Source organism: Felis catus, chromosome C2 (genome assembly GCF_018350175.1).
Source record: "Felis catus isolate Fca126 chromosome C2, F.catus_Fca126_mat1.0, whole genome shotgun sequence".
Lineage (NCBI taxonomy): Eukaryota > Metazoa > Chordata > Mammalia > Carnivora > Felidae > Felis > Felis catus.
The window spans coordinates 347944-370242 of NC_058376.1; the positions used below are offsets into that span (position 1 = coordinate 347944).

At 51.8% G+C, this 22299-nt stretch overlaps 1 protein-coding gene across 13 annotated transcripts in view; it reads right to left on the reverse strand.

The window, feature by feature from the left end:
- Window positions 1-22299, reverse strand: part of PCNT (pericentrin) — a 132804-nt gene that overhangs the window by 9223 nt on the left and 101282 nt on the right. For 11 of the 13 annotated variants that reach the window (XM_045036468.1, XM_045036465.1, XM_045036467.1 and 8 more), the window contains 11 exons: window positions 21917-22019; window positions 18936-19090; window positions 14952-15146; window positions 14148-14321; window positions 13362-13545; window positions 11972-12194; window positions 11659-11809; window positions 10369-10989; window positions 6781-6995; window positions 5896-5998; window positions 4480-4653 (listed from right to left, as the gene is read on the reverse strand). In XM_045036468.1, the coding sequence (XP_044892403.1) occupies window positions 4480-4653; window positions 5896-5998; window positions 6781-6995; window positions 10369-10989; window positions 11659-11809; window positions 11972-12194; window positions 13362-13545; window positions 14148-14321; window positions 14952-15146; window positions 18936-19090; window positions 21917-22019 (2298 nt within the window). The remainder of the gene's footprint in view (window positions 1-4479; window positions 4654-5895; window positions 5999-6780; window positions 6996-10368; window positions 10990-11658; window positions 11810-11971; window positions 12195-13361; window positions 13546-14147; window positions 14322-14951; window positions 15147-18935; window positions 19091-21916; window positions 22020-22299) is intronic. The other 2 variants (XM_045036475.1, XM_045036469.1) reach the window with 1 other exon arrangement.

Below are 22299 nucleotides of genomic sequence, written 5' to 3' on the forward strand. Positions count from 1 at the left end.
GTTAACGGCAGCATTATCTACAAAAGCCAAGATAGAGAAGCTACCCAAGTGTCCATGACAACACGCATGGACCTCGAAGGTATTATGCCAAGTGAAATAAGTCAGACAGAAAAAGACCAATACCATTTGATTTCACTTACATGTGGAATCTAAAAACACGCCCAATGAACAAACAAAACAGATTAGAAACAGGCTCACAGACACAGAGAACAAAGTGGTTGGTGGCCAGAGAGAGGAGGGTCGGGTAACGGACAGAATGGATGGAGGGGACTAAGAGGTGCAAATGTCCAGTCGTAAAGAAGATGCAGCAGAGAGAACACAGTAACTGTGTGGTGACGGCTAGTAACCAGACCCAGGGTGGTCCCCGTTTTGTGATGTGTGTAAGTGTCAAACCACTATGTTACACACCTGAAGCTAATACAGTATCGTATGTCAATTTTTCTTCAATAGAAATAACTTCCTGATTTCCTTGTGAACTTTCACATAAAGGACAAAAGTGCTCTAATGGTGACTGGGCTTTAGTCCCACAGGGCCAACAGGATGCCTTCAACAAGGGACCTCCAAACACCTGTGAGCAAGTTCCAGAGGAGCAGACAGGGCTGTGAACTGGTGCTGATGACAGCTTTCATCAAGAGTAAAACACGGAGCTTTTGGGGTGCCTGGGTAGCTCAGTCAGTTAAGTGTCTGACTTCAGCCCAGGTCATGATCTCGCAGTTTGTGGGTTCGAGGTCCACATCAGGCTCTGTGCTGACAGTGTGGAGCCTACTTGGGATTCTCCCTCTCCCTCTGCCCCTCCCCTGCTCATGCTCTCTCTGTCTCTGTCTCTCAAAATACACAAATGAACTTAAAAAAAAAAAAAACGATTAAAACGTGCAGCTTTTATAACTTCTCACATCAAAGAACGGAAGTCCTGAGTCTCCTTAGTGCTTGGACCCTACTTCCCCAGTACAGAGGTCCCTTTACTTTATCTCCCACCAGAGCTTCAAACACGCAAAGCAAAACTGGACGGAGCTTGAAGACAGACAAATTCACCATTCTGTTCAGTGATGTCAGTATCTCCCGTGTGATGACTGCAAACAAGGAGGAGACAGCCCAAAAGGCCACAGGACACCAACCAGCTGGACAAACTGACTTTCATGGGACCCTCTCCCTCCATCCAGCACCAGAAACATCAAGTCCATCACTAACTACCACCCGTTTTTCAGCGGGGGTGGTTGAAAAACAATCCGCTGAAAAACAACCCACACTAGGCCCAGGTGGTTTCCTGGTTAAATTTTAACAAATATTTAAGGAAGAAATAAATACCAGCTCTATGTAATTTCTTCCAGAAAGTAAAAAGAGGAAACATGTTTCATCTTATTTTTTGAGGCCAAAACCAGACAATGACAATATAAAAATAAAAAACAAAAAACCAACTCCAGATTAAAATCCCTCATGAACCCAGATACAAAAATGCTCAACAAAATATTAGCAAATCAAACCCAACAATATATAAAAATAATAAGACATCATGACCGAGTGGGGCTTTTCCTGGCGCCACAAGATAGTCAACATCCAAAAATCAACGTAACGCACCATATTAACTGACCGAACAAGACAAAACACATCATCATATCAACAGATGAAGAAAAAGCATAACAAATTAAACATCTGTTCAGGATAAAGTCTTTGCACACTAAGGCCGGGGCCTTCACGTGAGTGCCTGCTCACCACCCTTCACAGTGACAGAGCAAAGGCCACCCCCAAGACGGGGGACCACGCCTGCACAAACCCGTCCAAGTCTGGAAGTCCAGCCCGTACACCAGGCAAGAAAAGAAAATCAAAGGTATTTGCATTGGAAAGAAAAAAATAAAACCTTCTATTCGCAGATGATGTAATTGTCCATGTAGAAAATCCTACAGAAACACTTCGAGGGTTAAAAAGTGAGGTTAGCAAGGTCACAGGACATCTAAGGTCAAGGCAAACCTATGAATGTTGATGTGTTTCCATACACTAGCCATGAATAATTGGAAAGCAAAACATTTGAAAAGTACCATTTACAACAGGCCCCCGAAAAATGAAATATTTAGGTAAAAATCTAACAAAATGTTTTTAGAATATGAATGCTGATGACTACAACATGTTTAAGAAAGAAATTTTATGGGATGCCTGCGTGGCTCAGTCAGTTGAATGTCTGACTTTGGTTCAGGTCATGATCCCATAATTTGTGGGTTTGATCCCCGTGTTGGGCTCTGTGCTGACAGCTCAGAGCCTAGAGCCTGGAGCCTGCTTCGGATTCTGTGTGTCTCTCTCTCTGTCCCTCCCCTGCTTATGCTCTCTCTCTCTCAAAAATAAACAAACATAGAAAAAAAAAAAAAAAAAGAAAAGAAAAAAGAAAAAAAGGAAGAAATTTTAAGAGATTTAAATACATGAAGGGACATCCCAAGTTCACAGATGGGAAGATTCAATACCGCTAAATTCAATAACAGTTACAGTTATACAGTCAAGATGTCAATGCTTGCCTAAACCTCTATAATAGCGTTATTGAAATATAAATCACATACCATAAAACTTATCCTCTGAAAACAGTTGTTCAACAGGTTTTTAGTATGTTCATAGAATGCAATGATCACCAATGTGTAATTGGAGGAGGTTTTGTCACCCACACCTATCAGGCAGCTGGTGAAGGCCAGGAGAGCAGAACAGAGAATACACACACACACAACTGTGGAGCAACTTCTGACTTTGGCAAAGACAAACTGATAACAAAAGACAATCTTCAACGTATGCCAGAATAACTGGTATCCACCTGCATACAAATAATCCTTGACCTAACCCTCAGACCAAAAAAAAAAGAAAAAGAAAAATCAAAGCAAAATGGATCCAAGACTTAAACGTAAGAAGTAAAACTATAAAACTCTTGGCACAATCCATAAAAAAAACAAATTGACTTTATTAAAATTAAAACTGTTGTTTTGCAAAGAGTACTATCTATGCAGAAGAGACAACACAGACTGGGAGAAGAGATTTGCAAAACATATCACAATATATGAACTGGAAACACAACAAAATAAGAAAACAATGCCATTTAAAAGTGGGCGAAGACTATTTGCAACTACATGGATGGAACTCTAGGGTATTATGCTAAGCAAAATAAATCAGAGAAAGATATCGTGTGATTTCACTCATATGTGGAATTTAAGAAAAATAGATGAACATATAGGAAGGGAAGCAAAGATAGGATAAAAACAGAGAGGAAGACAAACCCTAAGAGACTCTTAAATACAGAGAACAAATGGAGGTGGGTGGGGGATGTACTAGATGGGTGATGGGCACCGAGGACACCTGTTGTGATGAGTACTGGGTGTTATGTATAAGTAATGAACTACTACATTCTATTCCTGAAATCATTATTATGCTATATGTTAACTTGGATTTCAATGCAAATAGATAAAGGGGGAAAAAAACACAAGTGGGCAAAGACTTGGAAGGACTCTTCACTAAAGAAGAAACACAGATGTCGCCGCGCACTGCGGGACGCTACAAGAAAAGGCACCGCCCGCCCCAAGAGTGAAGATGCTGAGGGACCAGACTCCCACGTTCCGTTCAAGGGCAAGTGAAATGGTGCAGCTATTGGGCACTCGGCAGGGTTCGGCAGAAATGTGACGGGACACGGCGTTCCCTCCTGGGTATTTACACCGGAGAAACGAACCCTGCTCACAGCAGCTTCCAGGAGCACTGACCACAATCGTTGAGCACTGGAAACAACCCCAATATTCTCCAGCAGCCAGACAGCTGAACTGAGGCACATCTGTGCACAGACGCTGCTCAGCAGCCCGAGAGAGGAGCTGTTGATGCGCCAACGCCCAGCATGATCTCGTGGGCGCTAGGAGAGAAGTGAGGAGCCCTCCGATACGTTACACACCGTGTGGGCCCGCTTCTGTGGCACCGGGAGAAGGCAAACCGCAGAGAGCCAGGCAGTGCCTACCGGCAGCCGGGAACAGGATGTGCTGCTGGGCCATGTGCTCCGCTAACAGTGTGGTCACACGGGGCACGAGAATCCACATGTGTGTGAAAACTCAAATGGCATCCTACCAGGGGCAGATTTTACTGCATACAAGTCCAAAAAACAATTAAAAATTTTTTCATCATAAAAGTAAAATCAGGGACATGACAATCTAAATATAAAAGAAAAAAAAATCAGGCATTCTAAGAAGAAAGTCTACCAAACTATACAATCAGGAAAATTGAGGTCGTTTTCATTACGTAGAAGTCAAACGAACAGATTTCTTTTCATGAACATGTATCAAACATCATCTCCCGGCAAGGGTCCCGTGTTTGTGTACAAAGTGGAAAACCTGCTGAAATGTTATATAAGGCATCTGGCATCTTGGGGAGGTCAGAGCCCATGACAGCTAACTGGAAAGAACCAGCACTCAAGCCCACGGCCCAGAGGAAGCCCGGTTCACGCCATCTCCGAGCAAAAGCACCAGTACGTACGCTCCGGACACGGCCCTTCAGCAGGTGCTGCTTCAGAGACGTCTCCAGCTGGGACACCGCCAGGCGCAGCTCAGCCTTCTCCTGGGTCACTGTGCACAGAGCTTTCGTGAGGGAGTCATTGTCTTTCAGCAGGACATCCACCAGCTGGACCTGCAGCTCTGCTGGCATTTTTTTCTTGAAAAGAGAAAAAAATTAATGGATATACGTTTTTTGTTAAAAGGTACACACTTTAGGGGTCCCTGGGGGCTCAGTTGGTTGAGCGGCTGATTTGATTTCAGCTCTGGTCATGATCCCAAGGTTGTGAGATCGAGCCCCGAGTTGGGCTCTGTGCTGGAAGTGGAGCCTGCTTGAGAATGTCTCTCTGCCCCTCACCTGTTCACGCACGCTCTTAGTCTAAAAAAAAAAAAAGAAAAAGGTACACACTGTGTATTTTTACTGTTGGTTATTTTCAGGAATTATAGTTTTACCCATATTTGGGGTTCAGTGACAGCTTGTGGGGCTAAGAAGAGCTGTCCATCTATGGGAGGGAAAACAGTAAGTGATCAAAGCACATTTCTCTTTGATCCTGTAAGAAACTGACTTCGCACAGCCCTGGGCTGCATTGACAGGGCCAGCCTGCTACAGAGCACCGGCCTGCTCACAGCTCTGTGAGCACACAGAGGGCCCAGAGAGCACCGTGGGTTCTTCCCCGAGGGTCCGACGAGTAAGTCCCTTAACACAGGTTCGTTACTTCCATAATCAGAGCCACACTCAGCCTACAGCAGGCACAGGACACTGACAGAGGCACTGGTAAATAGGGCAGGATGCACTACACTGACCCCTCATGCTCAGCAGGTACAAGGTCCCCTGCTGCCTACATGCATGCTGCCTTCACAATAAACAGGATGTTTTCACGATTACCAAGGAACATCTACCAGGAATTTGTGTCAGACACCACGACTTTTTTTTTTTTTAATGTTTATTTTTGAGAGCTGGGGGGAGAGGGGGGCAGAGAGAGAGGGAGACACAGAATCTGAAGCAGGCTCCAGGCTCTGAGCTGTCAGCACAGAGCCTGACATGGGGCTCGAACTCATGAACCATGAGACAGATCATGACCTGAGCCAAAGTCGGACGCTTAACCAACTGAGCCACCCAGCTGCCCAGCAACCACAACTTCTGATCACCTTCCTACAAGGCAACACCTTCCCACGCAGCTGACAGGCGCAGCTGAGAGCTCAGGCTCTCAACCCAGGTGTACATGGAGCAGGCTGGGCCTGGGGCAGAGCAGCCCGTGCCCCTCTGGGGGGAGTGCCTGAGCATCGGCAAGGTCAGGCGGCTTTCTGGGGGCAACACGTGGCAATGCCCAAGAAGACACCCACTTCTCTGTGGCAGCGGAGGAGGGATACAAGGAACCGCAAAGGCAGCCCCACCTCTCACCTGGGAGAAGTTGGGCGCGCTCAGCTCAGACTTGAGTTCCTCTAACGTGTGCAGTAAGGACGTCACTGCTTTCTCATTTGATGATGTCCAGTCGCCAATTGTCCTGTGAAAATAAACAGACACTTAGAGGATTCACCCAGATCCCAACTGATAATTACCCAAAGCCACTGGGAATGCGTGGAGAGATGACAAATGGGTCTAATGCAGCCCCAGGAGGACTTGCTTATGACTGCTTGGTCAAGCCATGCCCTGTCCACAAAGTTAGGGACTCGGGGCCTCTCTAATGACAGTGGTGGCCCTGAGGTGGTGCAGCCCTGTGCACAGTCTGAGAAGCCCAGGAAAGTCTGCTCAGAGATCATACTGCTGTATAAACAAATCCAATTACAGACGGGAGAACTGTATTTGCTGAGTTTCTGTGCATACAGGAAAAGGCAAATATTAATTTAATTAATTATAGTGTCAACACTCCTGTCAGTCCCTCAACCGTGCAGACACACCCTGGTCACGTGAGTGGTGATCCTGAGGACGTGGGCAGGGCAGACACAGCACGGATGCTTGGCCCCACCCAACCGCAGTGGGAGTGGGCAGGAGGGGCCTGGCGTCAGGTCCAGACCCTCTGGGTGGTGAGCAATTGTAAAAGGGCATGAGGAGAACAGATCTAAAAGAAAACTTGGATTTTTCTCTCATATCAAAATAGAGAAAACACATGCTGTCAACACCTTTCAGGAGAGTGCTGCCCACAAATGTGTCAACACGTGGCGAGAGAAACAAGCGTCTGTTGCTTAAAAATGGGCACCTGACACCAAACACCGGCGCCGGCCTTGTGCACGCTCCTCACGGAAGAGGCGGGGCTCGCGGGGGCGTGGCCGGAGCCCACGCGCTCACCTGTCCACCGTCTGGCTGACGAAGCTGGTCAGGAGCCCGGCGGCCCAGAGCAGCTGCTGCCGGACCTTCTCCAGGCTGAGCCGCTGCTCCTGCAGCCGCGCCGACTCCGGGCACTGGCGCTGGCGGGCCTCCTCCTTCGCCTCCAGGTCCTGAACCGTCCGCTGGAGCTGCCGGATCTTGTGCTCGTCACGCTGGCGCCGCAGTTCCAATTCTCGCTATTGTCAACGGCAAAACAACAGACGGGCCCTTCGTGCGCACGTTCCAGAAGCAGAAGGCAGAAGCCCAGCCCTCAGCAGGGGGCGGCCCCTGGCCGGCACCCTCCACACGGGGCGTGGAGTCAGGGCAGCCCCCCTGCCTCAGACGGACGGGGTCTCGGTGGTGAAGGCTCGACCCGCATTTCTGAGAACTGTCAGGCTCTCACCAGTGTGAGGAGGGGACGCCACACCGAAACGAGGAGAAGTCTTCACGGGCCCCAGTTCTGGCACCCGACCTTGACGTGTGCGCGCACACACGCCAACACACGGACACGGGCAGGGTCAAGCACCTGCACTAAGTGCAAACCGCCTCACTTACAAAATGCCCTTCAGCACGGAGTGTGCCGGGTGCCTGGGAGAAAGCGAACAGTCCCCCCAGCTTCCTGCCCGACACGGGGATCTGGGCCCCCTCCAGGGAGACAGAGGGAGTCACCTAGTGGAAACCCCTCTGGGCAGCCATAAACGTGACAGGGGCGGCCCGGTGGAGCTTCCGTGGGTGAGGAGGCCCCAGGAGAGGCGGGAGGCGGCACCGTGTCTGGAGACAAGCAGACAGATACCCGCGGAATTGGGAGGGAACCTCGGGTGCCCAGAACCCGGCCCGGGCCTCCCTCGACACGCCCCGTGCATCGCGGACCACAGGCTCTTCCTGGCATCGCTCGATTAATGCTCCAGCCTCGTGAGGACACAGGGATCATTACTTTTCTATTTTCCAAGTTAGGAAAGCAACATACCAAGAAACCTACAGGTTTATTTTTATAAGTAAAATAAAAAATAAAATAAATAAAATAAAAAATTAAACTTACTTTTTTTAAAAATTTTAACCATCAACAGTGAAAATAACACCAAAGGGGCTACATCAATCACTTCAAATTCTTTCCAAGATGCATCATGAAGAACAATTACTTATTTAACTTAGGAAACATTTTCTTTGCATTTTTTAAGCAATCACGTTACCACTCGTTTAAAAAAAAAAATCAAAATTCAATAATAGGGTTTGGCTGAAAACTTTAGAGACAGTTTGGGGAAGTCCATAAGAGGCACACGAAGGCTACAGGCCACTGTTCCCATGGAGAAAGAGTAAACACACACACACACACACACACACACACACACACACAATCTGGAACACGTTTGGGGATCCTGTGTGACGAAGGCCCACCTGGGGCTTGACTCTACTTGCTTCCTTCACAAAAAAACATGGGGTGCTTCCCGGCCGTACGGCGCCCATTCTGTCACACCTCCAAACTACTCCTGCGTTTCCAAGACTCTGGGCGGTAAATGCAGCCACTACAGCAAGGGCTGCTTACGCCACTGCAAAGGCCACGTGCAAAACATATTGCCGCTGACACACACTGCAGTGCAGACGAGCCCCAAAAACATCAGGAAAGGAGTCAGACAAGGAAAGGCCACGTGGGCGGGGGGGGGTGGGGGGGGTGGTTCCTTCATAGGAAGGTCCAGCACAGGCCAATCTGCAAACAGACCGTAGACTCGCGGTGGCCAGGGCTGGAGGAGGAAGTGAGGGTGAGCGCTAACAACATGAGGCTCAACACGGGGTGGTGAACACAATCTACAGCTGGCTGTGGTGACGAGTCCACAGCTCTGAGTTTGTACTAAAACTGCAAAGGATGCAATTCAGGTTGGTGAACTCCACGTATCTCAGCGAAGCTGTTAAAACACACTGATCACACTCCCCACATGAATTTCCAAAACCAATTTTATACCATTTGGGGGTCTGATTTATCTTTGTAACACTTAGAAATCTAGACTTTTGATTTTAGAAACACATAGTCATTTCTCAAACATTTCACGGCAGGCTAACCACTGAAAAGACCAGGCCACTGATTTTCCTTGTGTGTTTTTAAAAAATATTTTTAGTATATGTGCTGCCAAAGTGAGCACTAAAAAAGATTTTTAAAGAGGGCAAAACATACGTGAATCCACATGAAGACACAGGATATAATTTTCTCAGAAATAAAGGCTCTGGTTGACATAAAATATATCTAAAAGTAACATTTTATCCAAAAAATAAAAGGAACACTTCTCAACCTGTGAGGCAAAAATCATCCCAATATGAAAATCAAAGACACCACAACTTTATGGGGTGCCTGGGTGGCTCAGTTGGTTAAGCGTCCACCTTTGGCTCAGGTCATGATCTATCTCATGGTTCATGAGTTCGAGTCCCATGTCAGGCTCTGTGCTGACAGCTCAGAGCCTGGAGCCTGCTTCAGATTCTGTGTCTCCCTCTCTCTCTACTCCTCCCTTGCTCATGCTCTGTTTCTCTCTCAAAAATAAACATAAAAAAAAAGACACCACAACTGTAAAAGTACAGACCAACATCTCTCATGAACATAAATGCAGAATCCTTAACAAAATACTAGCAAACCGAATCCAGCACTATATAAAAAAGAATCCTACACCAAAGTTAAGTGGGATTCATCCCATGAGCGCAAGGCTGGCTCCACCGGTGAAACCAAACGAGAAATGCGACATTAAGAGAATAAAGGGCAAAAACCACAGATTTCAAGACACCAAAACCACAAATCCAGCTCACTCTCGAGACTGAAAACAAGACACAAAAAGTCTGAATAAAACAGGTACCCTGAGAATCTCCTCTGATGAAGGGCAGCTGTCACAGCTGGGGGTGGAGGACGGGTAAGAGGCTGCAGCACCTCCACTCAGCACTGCAGGAGGGACGAAAGGCACCCGGACCAGAAAGGAAGAAGTAAACCTACATCTCCGTGCAGGTGACGTGATCTCATATGCGGAAAAGCCCAAAGAACGCATCAAATGACTGGGAACAACAAACAAGCGCAAGGGCACAAGATGCAAGATCGACAGAAGGCCCAACGGCATTGCTCTAGGCCAGCAGGGAACCATCTGCTCACGGAAAGAAGAAACCAGTTCCACTTACGACCACACCAACCCCTAATAAAACACTCAGAACAACAGAACCACGGCGTTAACGCTCGTCATCTGAAAACAGCAAAACGCGGCTGAAAGAAATCAAAGACCTGAACGCGCGGACAGACTTCCAACCTCACAACCCATGGAAGTAACATCGCTGAGGTGGCCTCACCCCCCAAAGTGACCTGCAGAGTCAAGGCTGGGCCCCAGAACCCTACGGTCCCCGAACACCCAAGCCCTGACAACGAGCAAGGTTGGAGACTCACGCTTCTCGACACGGAAACCTACAAAGCTGCAATAACCAGGGGGCGGCAGGGGACAGACGCACGGACCAGCGGGACGAAGGAGTGGCCCAGGGTCAGGCCCCCATGTGGCGCTCTCGGCCCCCTGGCTGGCTGCTGGGTGCCGACGCGGTCGGCGGTGCTCTCACCAGTCTCTCCTTGTCTCGAGCCTGCCTCTTCTCCACGTCGGCCCGGCCGGGCCTCGTCTCTGCTCTCCTCCTTGCGTCCTTGTGTCCTTCCCGTGCAGCCAGCCTCGCCTGTGAGCGCTTTAATCCTGCCTGCTGCTGTGAGGAACTCTCCCCCTCTGTCGGCTCCCGAGCCCGGGCGGGCTCCACAGCGGAGGTCTGCGTGCCCCTTACCTCCTTCTCCCTCTCGATCTCCGCACGCTGCTTCTGCACATCGGCCACCAGCTGCCGCTGCACCTGCTCCAGCCTCGCCTGCAGCTCCGCCGCGCGGGACTTCTCTTCCTTCAGCTTCCTCAGCAGAGCGCGATGCGCCGGGGCCTCCTGTGCTCGGCTGCTCAGCTGCTCCGTCAGGAGGCGCTCGTGGCGCAGGGCCGTGGCCAGCTCCAGCGACCGGTCCTTCTCGGCCTCCAGGCTGCGCCGCAGCTCGGACAGCTGGCTCCGCTCCTGCGCCAGCAGCGCCTCACAGCGCGAGGCCTCGATCCGCAGCTCCTTCTGAAGGTTGTCCTTTGCCGTCTGCTCGTGCTTCAGGGCAACGCACAGTCTATTACTCTGAGCGTGCTGCTTCTCCAAAGAGAGTCTTAGCTCCTGTATCAGGGAAGAGATGGGAAAAAGCAAATCGAGAGAAGCGTCAAAACCATCTTCCTGCCCCAATTTCTGTTCATATTCTTCAACCTAGCAATTACACTTTTTTATCCTACAGGTACAAGAAAACCATATAACAATTCTTCTGTTACTCTGCCATTTTTATTCAGGGATGAAGTACTTTCCTGAAGCAGTGTTCAGTAAATGCACACCTTCCCTAGAACCACAACACCCTGGACACTCAGACACACGATGTTTTCGCCAAGCCACAGTCCCCGGGTGGGTGAAAGACGCTTTTGCCCAGCCCTGGGACTGAGGAACACAGAGCACCTGCCAGACCCGTGGCCATCAGAGATGGCCAAACAGCATGCCAATTCACACACACAACCTCCACTGCACAGAGAAGCCGGGTCACTGCCATTTACGCAGTCTGACACGCACTTCCGAGGCTGTGCTCCGTGCGGCCAGACAGTGGGGGTTGTGAGCACCCGTCTGTCACCACGAAGACGCCGCTGTACCGCAGACGCAGGCCTGCTTCACTGCTGTTACACCCTGCCACCAGGCACGTGACCACAGGGAGACGGGGAGCTGGGCCCTATGAGGAGCTGCGCTCCCACCTGCCAGCCCCACCTGCCAGCCCCGCCGCCCCCCGCCAGCCCCGCGCCCAGGCACCTCCAGGGTCTTGGAGCTCTGGCCCTCCCTCTGCAGGTGCTGCAGCTGCTCCTCCTCCAGCCGGCTCTGCAGGGCGCGCTCCTTCCCGCGCTCGCTCTCCAGCTCCCGCAGCGCGGCCTTCAGGTTGCTCTCCTTGCTGTCCAGCACAGACCTGTGCAGGAGAGGCAGTGACACACCAGGCTGCAGCGCCTGGGCCGCAGACAGACCCGGGGCACCTATCACAACACGCGCACACGCCGCGTTCCTCGACAAAAGTGCGGACAGAACCGGGGAGCCAGGAGGTGCCGTGTGGGAGGAGGGTTAGGGCCCCCACCTCAGCTGGAGGACCTCCTTCTGTGCCTCGCTGAGGGATGCCAGCAGCCTCTCGTTGTCCTGTTTACACTCGCGGAGCTCAGATCTTAAGTCTCTGACGACGGTCTGCTCTACCACCAGGAGCTTCCGAACGCTGCTGGCTTTCTCTTGCTCTTCATTCAGCGTTTTCTGTACGTCACTTGCTATACGTTTTTCCTGCTCAACCTTGTATGCCAATAACTCAACTGAGAAAGACGTTAGGGGACATAAGATACCATTACTCGTGAATCTCGGGTGAGCTGTACAAATGATTTCACAAACTGAAGACAAACCAGTACGGAGAGGGAGATGTATTCACTCTCAGGGAAAATGAGTTTTCCAGGCCAATGGCCAGGACACCGGAGGCTCACTCCCTCCAGGCCTCGGGGCACCCAGAGACGTGCAGGCAGAGTGGCCGTGCAGACCAGAGGATGGGACGCGGCTCCCCAGGGCCAGCTGTTCAGGTCCGGGGTCTCCTGGAGGCAGGAGTGAGGATTGAGCCGAGACGGACGTGCACGAAGACCAGGTGTGACCGTCTCCACAGTCGTCCTAAACCGCCACCTCACCCATCGCTCCAACACTTCGTGCTTCCCAACAGAGACTGCCTCGGCCCTAGCAGCTTCCCTAGAGAACTCTCCCAAGACTTAGCAAAGAAATAGCCCTGGTTCTCTACAGTCTCCCGGGGAAAAAGGAAGGGAAAGAGACAGTCAATCCTCCATGAGGCTGGCACTACTCCCACACCAGAACTCAAAGACTGGAAGCTACACACCAGTAGCCCTCATGCATTTAGATGCAAAATACCAGTAAGTCCGGCCCAGAAATGCTCACGAGGTAATGCAACATGGCCCAAACACAAAGCATTGCAAGGCCTGGCCCATCATTCGGCACCCAGCACTAGGAAGAGAAGGGGCTGTGCACGTGGATGGAGAGCATGTGCAGAGACCACTGCTGGCAGCCTGTGTGAGGGTGTGAGGCGGAACACCTCTCCTATGGCTGGACGCCTGCCACGGCGGCACGCGACGGCCTAACCGGAGCAATCAGTAGGAGGAGGTGGCAGATGGGAAGGAGAAAACAAAATGCTTTTTATTCAGAGATGATGTGAATATCTGTAAGAAAGTCCCAAGGAACCTAAATTAACATAAACGCGTGAAACAGGCTGCTTAGACCTAGTGCAAGCCCCAGGGACTCCCAGACACGGTCCTGCTGGTGCCCAGCGCTCACACCAATACAGACCCCCCACTGCCTGGGCGGCGCCACAGAGTCGCTTTTCCAGGAGTTCTGTGAACCAAGAAATGCCGAGGCCGATGGTCCCCATGCCCAGGGACCCGGACAGACCAGCCCCAGTGCTGGGCAGCGGGAGGGGCAGTGCTCACCCTGCCTGCGCAGCTGGTGCTCCTGCCGGCTCCCGCGGGCCTCCGCGCTGGTCAGCGCCGCACACAGCTGCTGCAGCTTCTCCTGGTTCTGCAGGTGAGTCATCCGCAGCTGGGCGCGCAGAGCCTGGATCTCGGACAGCAGGCTGCTCCGGTCTGACAAGCGAAGGTGCTCCAAGGACTTTTCCTGCAGGTATCCCCGGAGCCAGGGTGGCAAAGGAGGGAGAGCAGGGTCACAGACATGGCCACGTGGAGGAGCACCCCCTGGACGGGGGAGCAGGGAACACGTCCCAAGGGCGGGGGAGGCTGGGCCAGGCCAGCATCTCCAGGCACAAACAGCCCACTGTCCACAAATTCTTGCTTCCAGCTTCATGGGCACAAGCTTGGGGACTGAGCAAGAACAAATTCACAGGACAAAGGTGGCCTAGAACACAGGCACAGAGGCCCCTGGGGACCTTCAGGCCTCACTTGCACCCTGGTCTGTGCCAGAGGCTGCTCTGACCTGCCACAGACCCTGCATCTGGATTCTAGTGCCCTCTCCTACAAGGGACCTTGGGGAAGCAGGCCCCCCAGGGCCCTCACAGTGCCGGGCTCCCACGCACAGCCTGGGCCAGACCACTTAGCACCACTCTGTTTTCAAGGAAAGGCAGGATATTTCCAGAATAGATTCTATTTGCACACAGACAGGACTTCCTCCTCAGTCACTACCACACTCCAAGGTCAGGGGAAACACAGGGACCAAAATTCACCGTCAGTGGCTCTGGGCACTAAATCGAGGCATGTGCTCACCTGCTCCTGGACTACCTTCTCTAGCCTCTGCAACAGGGAGCTGTGGTCCCCGGGGTCAGAGCCGCAGGGCCGGGGCTGCAACTCGGCCCTCAGCATCTCCCGTTCTTTTCCAAACGCCTCCTGAACGATCTGTAGAAACTCTCCTCTCCAGTCGAGGCACATGTCAGGAAACTCCTAAATATTGGAGCGAACAGTTCGGTGTTTCCATAAATGCACCCTGCAGGCTGAAGCAGACCACCCAACAGAAGACCACGACCAGCCCAGGGCACGAAAAGCCAAGCCCGCCATCGTGAACGAAGAAGGTGCTGAAGGAGACAGCAGGTAAGACTGAGAAAACGTTGGCAGGCAAACCTTCTTCCCCACCGCTGCTCTGCCAGGCCCTGGGGCGGGTGCCTGCTGACTGGCTGCTCCTGCCCCCACTGTAGGCCTGGGCCCGGCACTGCCCTCTTGCCCACTGCTCCCTCCGCCCCCTGTGGCCTTGGCCAGGGTTCAGCACCTGGCTCTCGCTCTGTGCCACCCCGGGTCCTTGGTTGCAAAGTGGGCACTGAGACCCTGTGGGCTCAGGCCCGGCCCCATGTCCTCCTCCCACTGAGCCCCGCCACACATCTTCCCACGGCCTCTCTTGCCCTTACAGGGCTGGAATGTGCTGGCAAACATGACTGAGAAGGTGACTAGCCAGGAGCACGGCCCCTGTGTCCACTGACGACCCCGTTCTTCCCTTTATTCCACTCATTTGGCCAAGCAACTCACTCCAAGTGCTCCATGCCCACAGCCTATTTTCTTTCAGGCAGAATGCCACCATACCTTCTCTCCCTTTAGGAGTGTGGGGCTCGGATGCCTCCTCAGGGCCGGGATTGCCTCCAACAGGCCAGGGCCTTCCCTTGGGAATCGCTCGAGGGAGGCACTTGGCTCGCCCTTGCTCAGGGCGCTAGGTGGCCCACGGTACTCGGACAAGGCCAGTATGTGGTGGCTCTCATCACACACCATCTGCAGCAAAGCCTGCAATGGGACGTGCATTTCAGAAAGAGGGAAAAGAAGCTTGAAGCTAATCATGCATTCAGCACCCTGCCCACCAATCACGAATGCTCACTAGAGCCACCCACATAGCACCCCCATGGCTTGTATCAAAGAGCAGATTCTGCTGTTCTGTGAGATTTTCAAACTTTCCTCCCCCGTAACCTTCAGAGACTGCTAGAAAAATGGTTTGAAGGACAATTTATGCTTAAGCTACTCCAAGGACGCCCCACCAGGGTCTGCACAGTGGATGTCACCCCTACCATCCCTTCACTAATCCTGGGTGGGGCTCATGGTGGGGCCTCCCCAGAGCTGCCCCCAGGTTGGGGGCAACACAGTGTCCAAAGTAACCATGAAGGTCCTCACTCCATGTGCAAAGATTCACTCAAGGGGCATGTTAGGCCTAAACTCTGGAGAATAGATGGGAATAGAGGTCTCAAACAGGGAAGTATGAAAGTAGCAACGGGAAGTTATAACAGAGTACAACTATTTAACCAGAAATAGGTTTTGCTAGGACTTTAATGATGGGACCCAAAAAAGTAAAATACTAACACAAAAGTACAAAACACCCAAACCCCACGTGACGCTTACCTTAAAGACAATTCTCTTTAATAACCCTAGAAACACTTTCACTTTAAAAAACCTTCCGTTTGCTAGATGCCAGGTCTAGCGGCCCAGATGGCGGCCCCTGTGGGTGCGGCTGGAGGTCTACGACCTCCTGCATCCACCTATCCACCCTCATCCTCTGCTTGCAGAGATAGGGAGGGCTGACGTGGCTGCAGATGACTGTCACTTGCCACCTTTTCAACACTCTCCTGATAAACGCAGAAAGAGCACCAGTGGCGAGGGAGGTACTCTGCCCACACCTTTCCGAGAGCAAAGCTTCCTGTGAGGCCACCGCATCCCTTCAGTGATGTCACAGGAACCCCCGGGTCCGATGCTGGCTGGGGCCTGGAGGTCTGCAATCGGTTTGGACCTTGGGTACCACAGATATAACCACTGGGTCCACGGAGGTTCCAGAACCCTGTCCTCAGGACTGGCATTCTGTTCAGGGACCTGCATCGCTGTGACCAGCCCACCCTTCTCGTGACCTCCCATGTCGGCCTGTCACTCTGGTGCCCCTGTCTGCTCCAGCTGATGCACAGTGTGCCATAGGCCAATCACTCGCCCCCATTCATAGCTGCTTCCAGCAGGGCTCCTGAGGAGTCCAAGCCTGGGCACCCAAACCCCTTGCTCAGGGACCTCCCCCCACCAGTATCCCCAGCTTCAGGGCCCCCAGAGCCGTGACCACACCGCCGTCCTGAGACTCAGCCCCTGCGGGCACCACTCTGCCTCATGGGGCCAGCTCTCAGACGACTTGACTCTTGGCGCAGTCGTGCCTCACGGTGAGCAGTGTGGCTTCACGCTCCAGAAACACAGGTGGCAACTTAAACCAGAGTGACCTGAGAAACCTCCCAGAAAATACCCAGACATCAGGAATACTGAAGTCGCCGGTTCCGACTGAAGCGAACAGAGAACTGCAGGCTAACTTCCCAGCATCCACGCAGCCCCCTGCAGGCAACCTCGGTTGCTTTGCAAAAGGGCTCCAGGGCAAGTACTGGGCTTCTTTCTGGTTTTCCTTTTTCAATCATCTAGTGTTAAACCTCAAAGCCTAAGTACGTAGAATTGTCATCAGAACCACGTTTATTCCTTAAAAATTACAAACTCCTCTAACATGAGACTGCCTGGATTGGAAACACTAACAGAACATATCTTTAACATTCTATGTCATGTAGAAAATTAAGGAATGCAAAAAGGAAATTAAAAAAAACAGCCAAAAAACATACTCCCATATCAAAAAAAATTTTTGAGAGAGAGAGAGTATGAGCAGGGGAGGGGAGGTGGAGAGAGAGAGACAGAGAGAGAGAGAGAGAGAGAGAGAGAGAGAGAGAGAGAGAGAGAAATCCCAAGCAGGCTCAACACTCAGCATGGAGCCCGCCCAACACGGGGCTGGGATCATGACCTGAGACAAAATCACGAATCGGACACTTAACTGATTGAGCCACCCAGATGCCTCTCCAATTTCAATTCTTAAAGGAGCAAGATGAACACAATTTTGGAGATTTTACTTAACATCAAAATCATTTTCTTTTGATGGCATTGTAACAGCAACGTAACAGGAATGTTTTCACCATGTGAATAAAACACAACAGTGACATTGTATTGGTTTGCTTATTCAGCCAAGTCTGTGCCAGTGGTTTTGACGAAAAATGATTCACTAAACTGGTGAGAGAAAAGAAAACTTATTAAAAGTTCTGGGTGATGGAGGCGTTAACCAATCTTACTGTGGGATCACTGTGTAAACGACGTGTGTGTATTAAACCAACACACTGTATACCTGAAGCTTACACAGTGTCACATATCAATTAAAACTAGAAAAAGTGTTTTTAAATTCTGCTCCCAGTTCAGCCGCAGCAAGCTGAGTGTGGCTTCTCTCCTCCCTCCTCTGGTGAGAACCAGGCTCTGACCCCAGGGCACAAGGGGCTTTAGATCTGTGGAGTTTGGCTGTGAGAGGTCACCAAGGGCCCAGCTCCGTGACCTGGGGGGGACCAGCAGCAGTGGGCGAGCGGGGCTGCGGCAGGTGGTTCACACAATGACTCCCTGTCAGCAGTGGGTCAGTATGAGCCCAGCTCGTCAACGGGGCTGAGGACGGCTGGTCTTGGTGGCCGTGTGACCAGGTCTGCCAATGAAAGACGGGGGAGTGGGGGCAGGGGACGGGCGGGATATTCCTGGAAAACAGCCTCAAAGGAAGCACTGGGCCCATGCTTTGCCTGACCCTAGAAGTGCCACAGGCTTCCTGTTGGTGGCACAGGGAAGGAATGAGCGAGTGTGGGGACACTGGTGGCCTCTCTAGGTATACACTTGGAGCCAGCGCACCAGGAGCCAACTCCCAGTATGGTCCAGTGATAAATGTTGTGTGCCGTTCAAGCCAGCTGAGTCAGAGCTGAGGGTGCCCATCAAAACTGCCCGCACTGCTACACGAGTGCAGGTAATAACCTTTCTTCTCAAGTGTCAACTTCAGGGACACACAGAAAAGAGCGGAGAGCAGAAGGCAGAATGGTCTAGGCCCTGAGGACACAGAGACAACCCCTCCCGAGCAGCAGCTCCCACAGCAGAGTGGGCTGGGCTCTCCAATGTGGCCCCGCAGCCCTGTGTCAGCAGAGTGGGTCATGCGGTCCCTGCTCCGCTGCTCGGTCCCAGGCAGGCACCTGGTGGCGGGCGGCCCAGTCACGAGCACAGGCCCCAGTTGTTTTAGGAAAGGCTAAAGGTCAATCTCCAAAACCAAACAAAACTTACAACCACTTCTCCCCAGAGGGTCATGCATTGTGATACCTGAACTCAATCCAGGAAGATTAACCTTACTTTTTGCCTTTTGTGATTCACCACAACAGCCACCCCTGAAAGTCCCCTGTGCGCTGTGCCGCAGCAGGTGCAGGAAGAGCTGGTCCTGCTCTCGGGACCCCAGCGCCCGAAGCTCCCACAGCTCTCCCCTACCGCCCCACCCCCCCCACCCCCCCACCTGCCATGCTGGGCTCTCGCCTGGGATACCTGATCCCAAGCTCCCCACGCCAGCAGCCTCTCCCCGTATGGAAACACGTTAGAGCACAGCGAGACCCCACGCAGCTGGCCCTGTGGTGTGACGCACGCACCCTGACGTGGCACCCACAGGGCAATCACGGCGGCCGCACACGGAGGCCCATCGACACCGCACACCCTGCTCCCGCCAGCCCTTACTTTCACTTGTTTCGGATGGACTTCCTTCTCCTTCATGGCTTCCAGCGGCTGTGGGAACCTTCCAGAGGCGGGAAGCAGCACCACAGGACTTGCTGTGGGGGCATCGAGTCTTCCCGAACCTTGGCTCAGCATGTCTCCAAACCCCGAGCCATCACCTAAAAACACAGCACAAAGTCAGGGTCTACACTCCAACTCTCTGGCAGTGTACTGGGGGTCACCCTGCAAGTGCCAGAGATGTGGCCTGACCCCTGCTTCATGGTGCCACATGAGGCCCCGGCCCTGAAGACGACATCAACAAACCACCAAAGACGGCAAAAACATGTTTATAAACACCTAAGACTACACAACCACACAGATGAAGAAAAAGTTTTCACGTTTACCATGTTAACACCTGTGACTCCAACATAAAACCCTTCGTGGTACCTTGGCTCATGTTTACTCTTGTGCAGAAGTATGTCTCCTTATTCCCCGAAGACAGGACAGAGCCCGCAGGGCTCACACGGCAAGCACCGTGGCTAATGCGCCCGCAGGGCCCGCCCAGCGCACCCGGAGGCGGCTGTGCAGACATGGAAGACGCCAGCCCGAGGCCCCCGTGCAGGCTGCGGGACGAGCAGCAAGCGTCTGGCCAGGAAAAGGTGAACATGCCTGATGGGGTGGGTGGAGACCAGCCCTGAGAGCAGCCAGCCTAAAGTGGAGAGCCCTCAACAGTCTAGCATCTGAGACACCAGGAGCTCCTGATGGGAGGGGCCTCAGAAAGGAATGGGACACCGCTCAACAGCATGCGGTAGGTCCCTGAGCCTGCGGCCCGCTGCCAGTCCACGGAGACCTGGAAAGCGGAGGGAGGCATCCTAAGAAAAGCAGGGTCAGTCCTTGCAACTGCTTCTCCGACTGGCACCAAGCTTGGGTGGGCATGAGGGGCTCAGTGTCCCCGGCAAGGCCCCTCTGAGCACAGAGCTTCCAGTGAGTTGCTGACGACTGCCCTGCTAAGAAGCTGAAGGCCTCAGACACACCAAGGAACACTCAGACACACAAAACAACGCGAAGCAGACTCAAAGAGCTGGAGGAAATACAAAAAAGGCAGCACACACAAGAAAACTTCAGAAAACCCAGAATATCTTCAGAGAAGTAAGAGAGAAAATATTATTCGTAAACAAGGAAAGGAAGTTTCGAGAGAAAGGAAAAGAGGATGAGAAAGAACAACTCTTGGAAATTAAGACACAGCAGAAATGGGAGCATTTGATGTGAAGATTAAGGGATAAATTCTCACAAAGCTCTTTAACAAGTAAGAACGTGAGTACAAAGAAGTGGAAACAGAAAAAATGAGAAAATAAGAAAATGAGTCCAGTGATTAACAGGAAGTATGGCAAGATGAGAGCCACAAGGAAGTGACCCACATCCCAGGAAGAAGGAAGACGCACTCAGGGCAGAAGGACTTGTTCCCGGTAAGCCGGCAGTGCTGCGCCCAGGTGCTTGGCGGCAAGGGACCACCGTGGTGCTGGGTGACATCAGGGTCTGGATGGCAGGCAGGCAGGCAGGCAGGCAGGCACTCAGGAGTCTGAAGGAACATGACTTGTCACCCATGAGTCTGCACCAAGCCCAAACTATCAACAAACATCAAGAAGGTGCAGACATTCTCAGAAAACCCATCTCACACATGCTTTTTCTGCAAATGCTTCTAGAGAACACACTTTGTCAAAACTAGGACTACCAAGGAGGGACATGGGGTCTGACCAGGCAAGCAGAGACAGCACATGAAGGGCAGGTGGGCAGGTGAAGGTCATGTGGGCAGTGCATGCCCATGCCTACAGACAGCATGGGCAGGACCCGTGATGGAGAATAGGAAGGAGCAAGGAGAAAGGAAACCAGCTGTCTGGGAAAGGACCCTTGGGGTCCCAGAAGGTCTGCGGGAATCTGACAGGGGTGCTCAGAACACACATGCTCTGTGGTGAGGGGACAGAGCGGGACAACGGGGCCACCTTAGAAAAACAAGGAAGGAAAGTAGAAGATATTGGCAGCCAGAAGTTTAAACATGTTCTGTAACTAGCAAATGTGACTTAGAAATCTGTATCAGAACAAATTTCTGGAAGCTGAACGTGGGCATCCCCAGGGAACAGTGGTTCGGAGTGGGGAGGCTGGAAGGCACTGTGCAGAACCACTCCGGGCACTTACTCCATGGAATAACTCAAAACTGAAATTAAAACGTTGCTGGCCCTATTCTGCACAGGCTGAAGCGTCCATGAATTGTACTTCACTACGGTCTAGTTTTAAAAGGCACTGAATTAAGCCAACGATGACTTTTTTTAAAAATGCTGAAACATCTCCTGAAGCGATGGACTTATCAAAAGCCAACAATTATAGAAAAAATTACAAGGTTAGAAGGTCATGACTGGCAACTATCCTAATGATGACGCAGGCAACAATCATTACTGGAGGCTAACACTGGTGTGTCCGAGTCTGAGAAACAAGAGACCACAGACATGGTCTCCGAGTACATCCCCGCTCCCTGACACCGAGCAATCTAAAAGGAAAACTCAGAATAAAATCTGGCAGACACCGCTGCCAAGGGGTCCACGCTGGCGCCGCGCACCGTCTGCCCTGATGCCCCAGGAAGAGCACGGCGTCACCGTGCGCGCTCTCAAGGACCCCCATGCCGACGACCCTGCTACAAACATCCAGAGGAAGATTCAGGAACCGCCGGAAACGTGAGGGTCTCCTCTCGGGGCCCACACGGCACAGCCTCGCTCCCGTGCAGGGAGCCAGTGAGGATGTCTGGGTGTTGAGTGCAGGGACCGCACTCCACGAAGTGCACAACCAAGCTTTCCGGAGTAGCGCAACATCAGGCCTTCAGGTGCCACTGAGCACAGAGGACAGAGACGCAGACGGGCACAGCCAGTGTGCATGGCAAGCGTGGCGAACACCAAGCTGGGGGCCTCCATGCTGTTCTGTCCCCTAAAACCTTAGAGTTAAAAAGACTGACTCACCATTATCACTTCTGCTGTTTTTTCCTTCGAACCCAACAGGAGAGGATCTGGGCTTTTCTTGAGTATCAAGAGATGTTACAATAAAATCTTCAACATCTTTCTCCTGTTCAAATAGGCAGGTTTTTAAACGGTCGTCAAATAGTAACTTAATACATCACAGAACTAAACTGGTCAGAGGGAAACTTTCTAAGGTCTGAATTTATCATTTACCCATACAGAACCCAACACATGTTTCACACCTGTGGACATAATGACATCACGGGCTTTAAAGAATTTAAACAAACCCAGCCACAATTCTCCAGGATTATTTTAAAGAAGTCAACAGCAAATATTTCAGATTAAAGGTAATTTTTATGGTAGTGTGTATGGTAATATACGTGTAT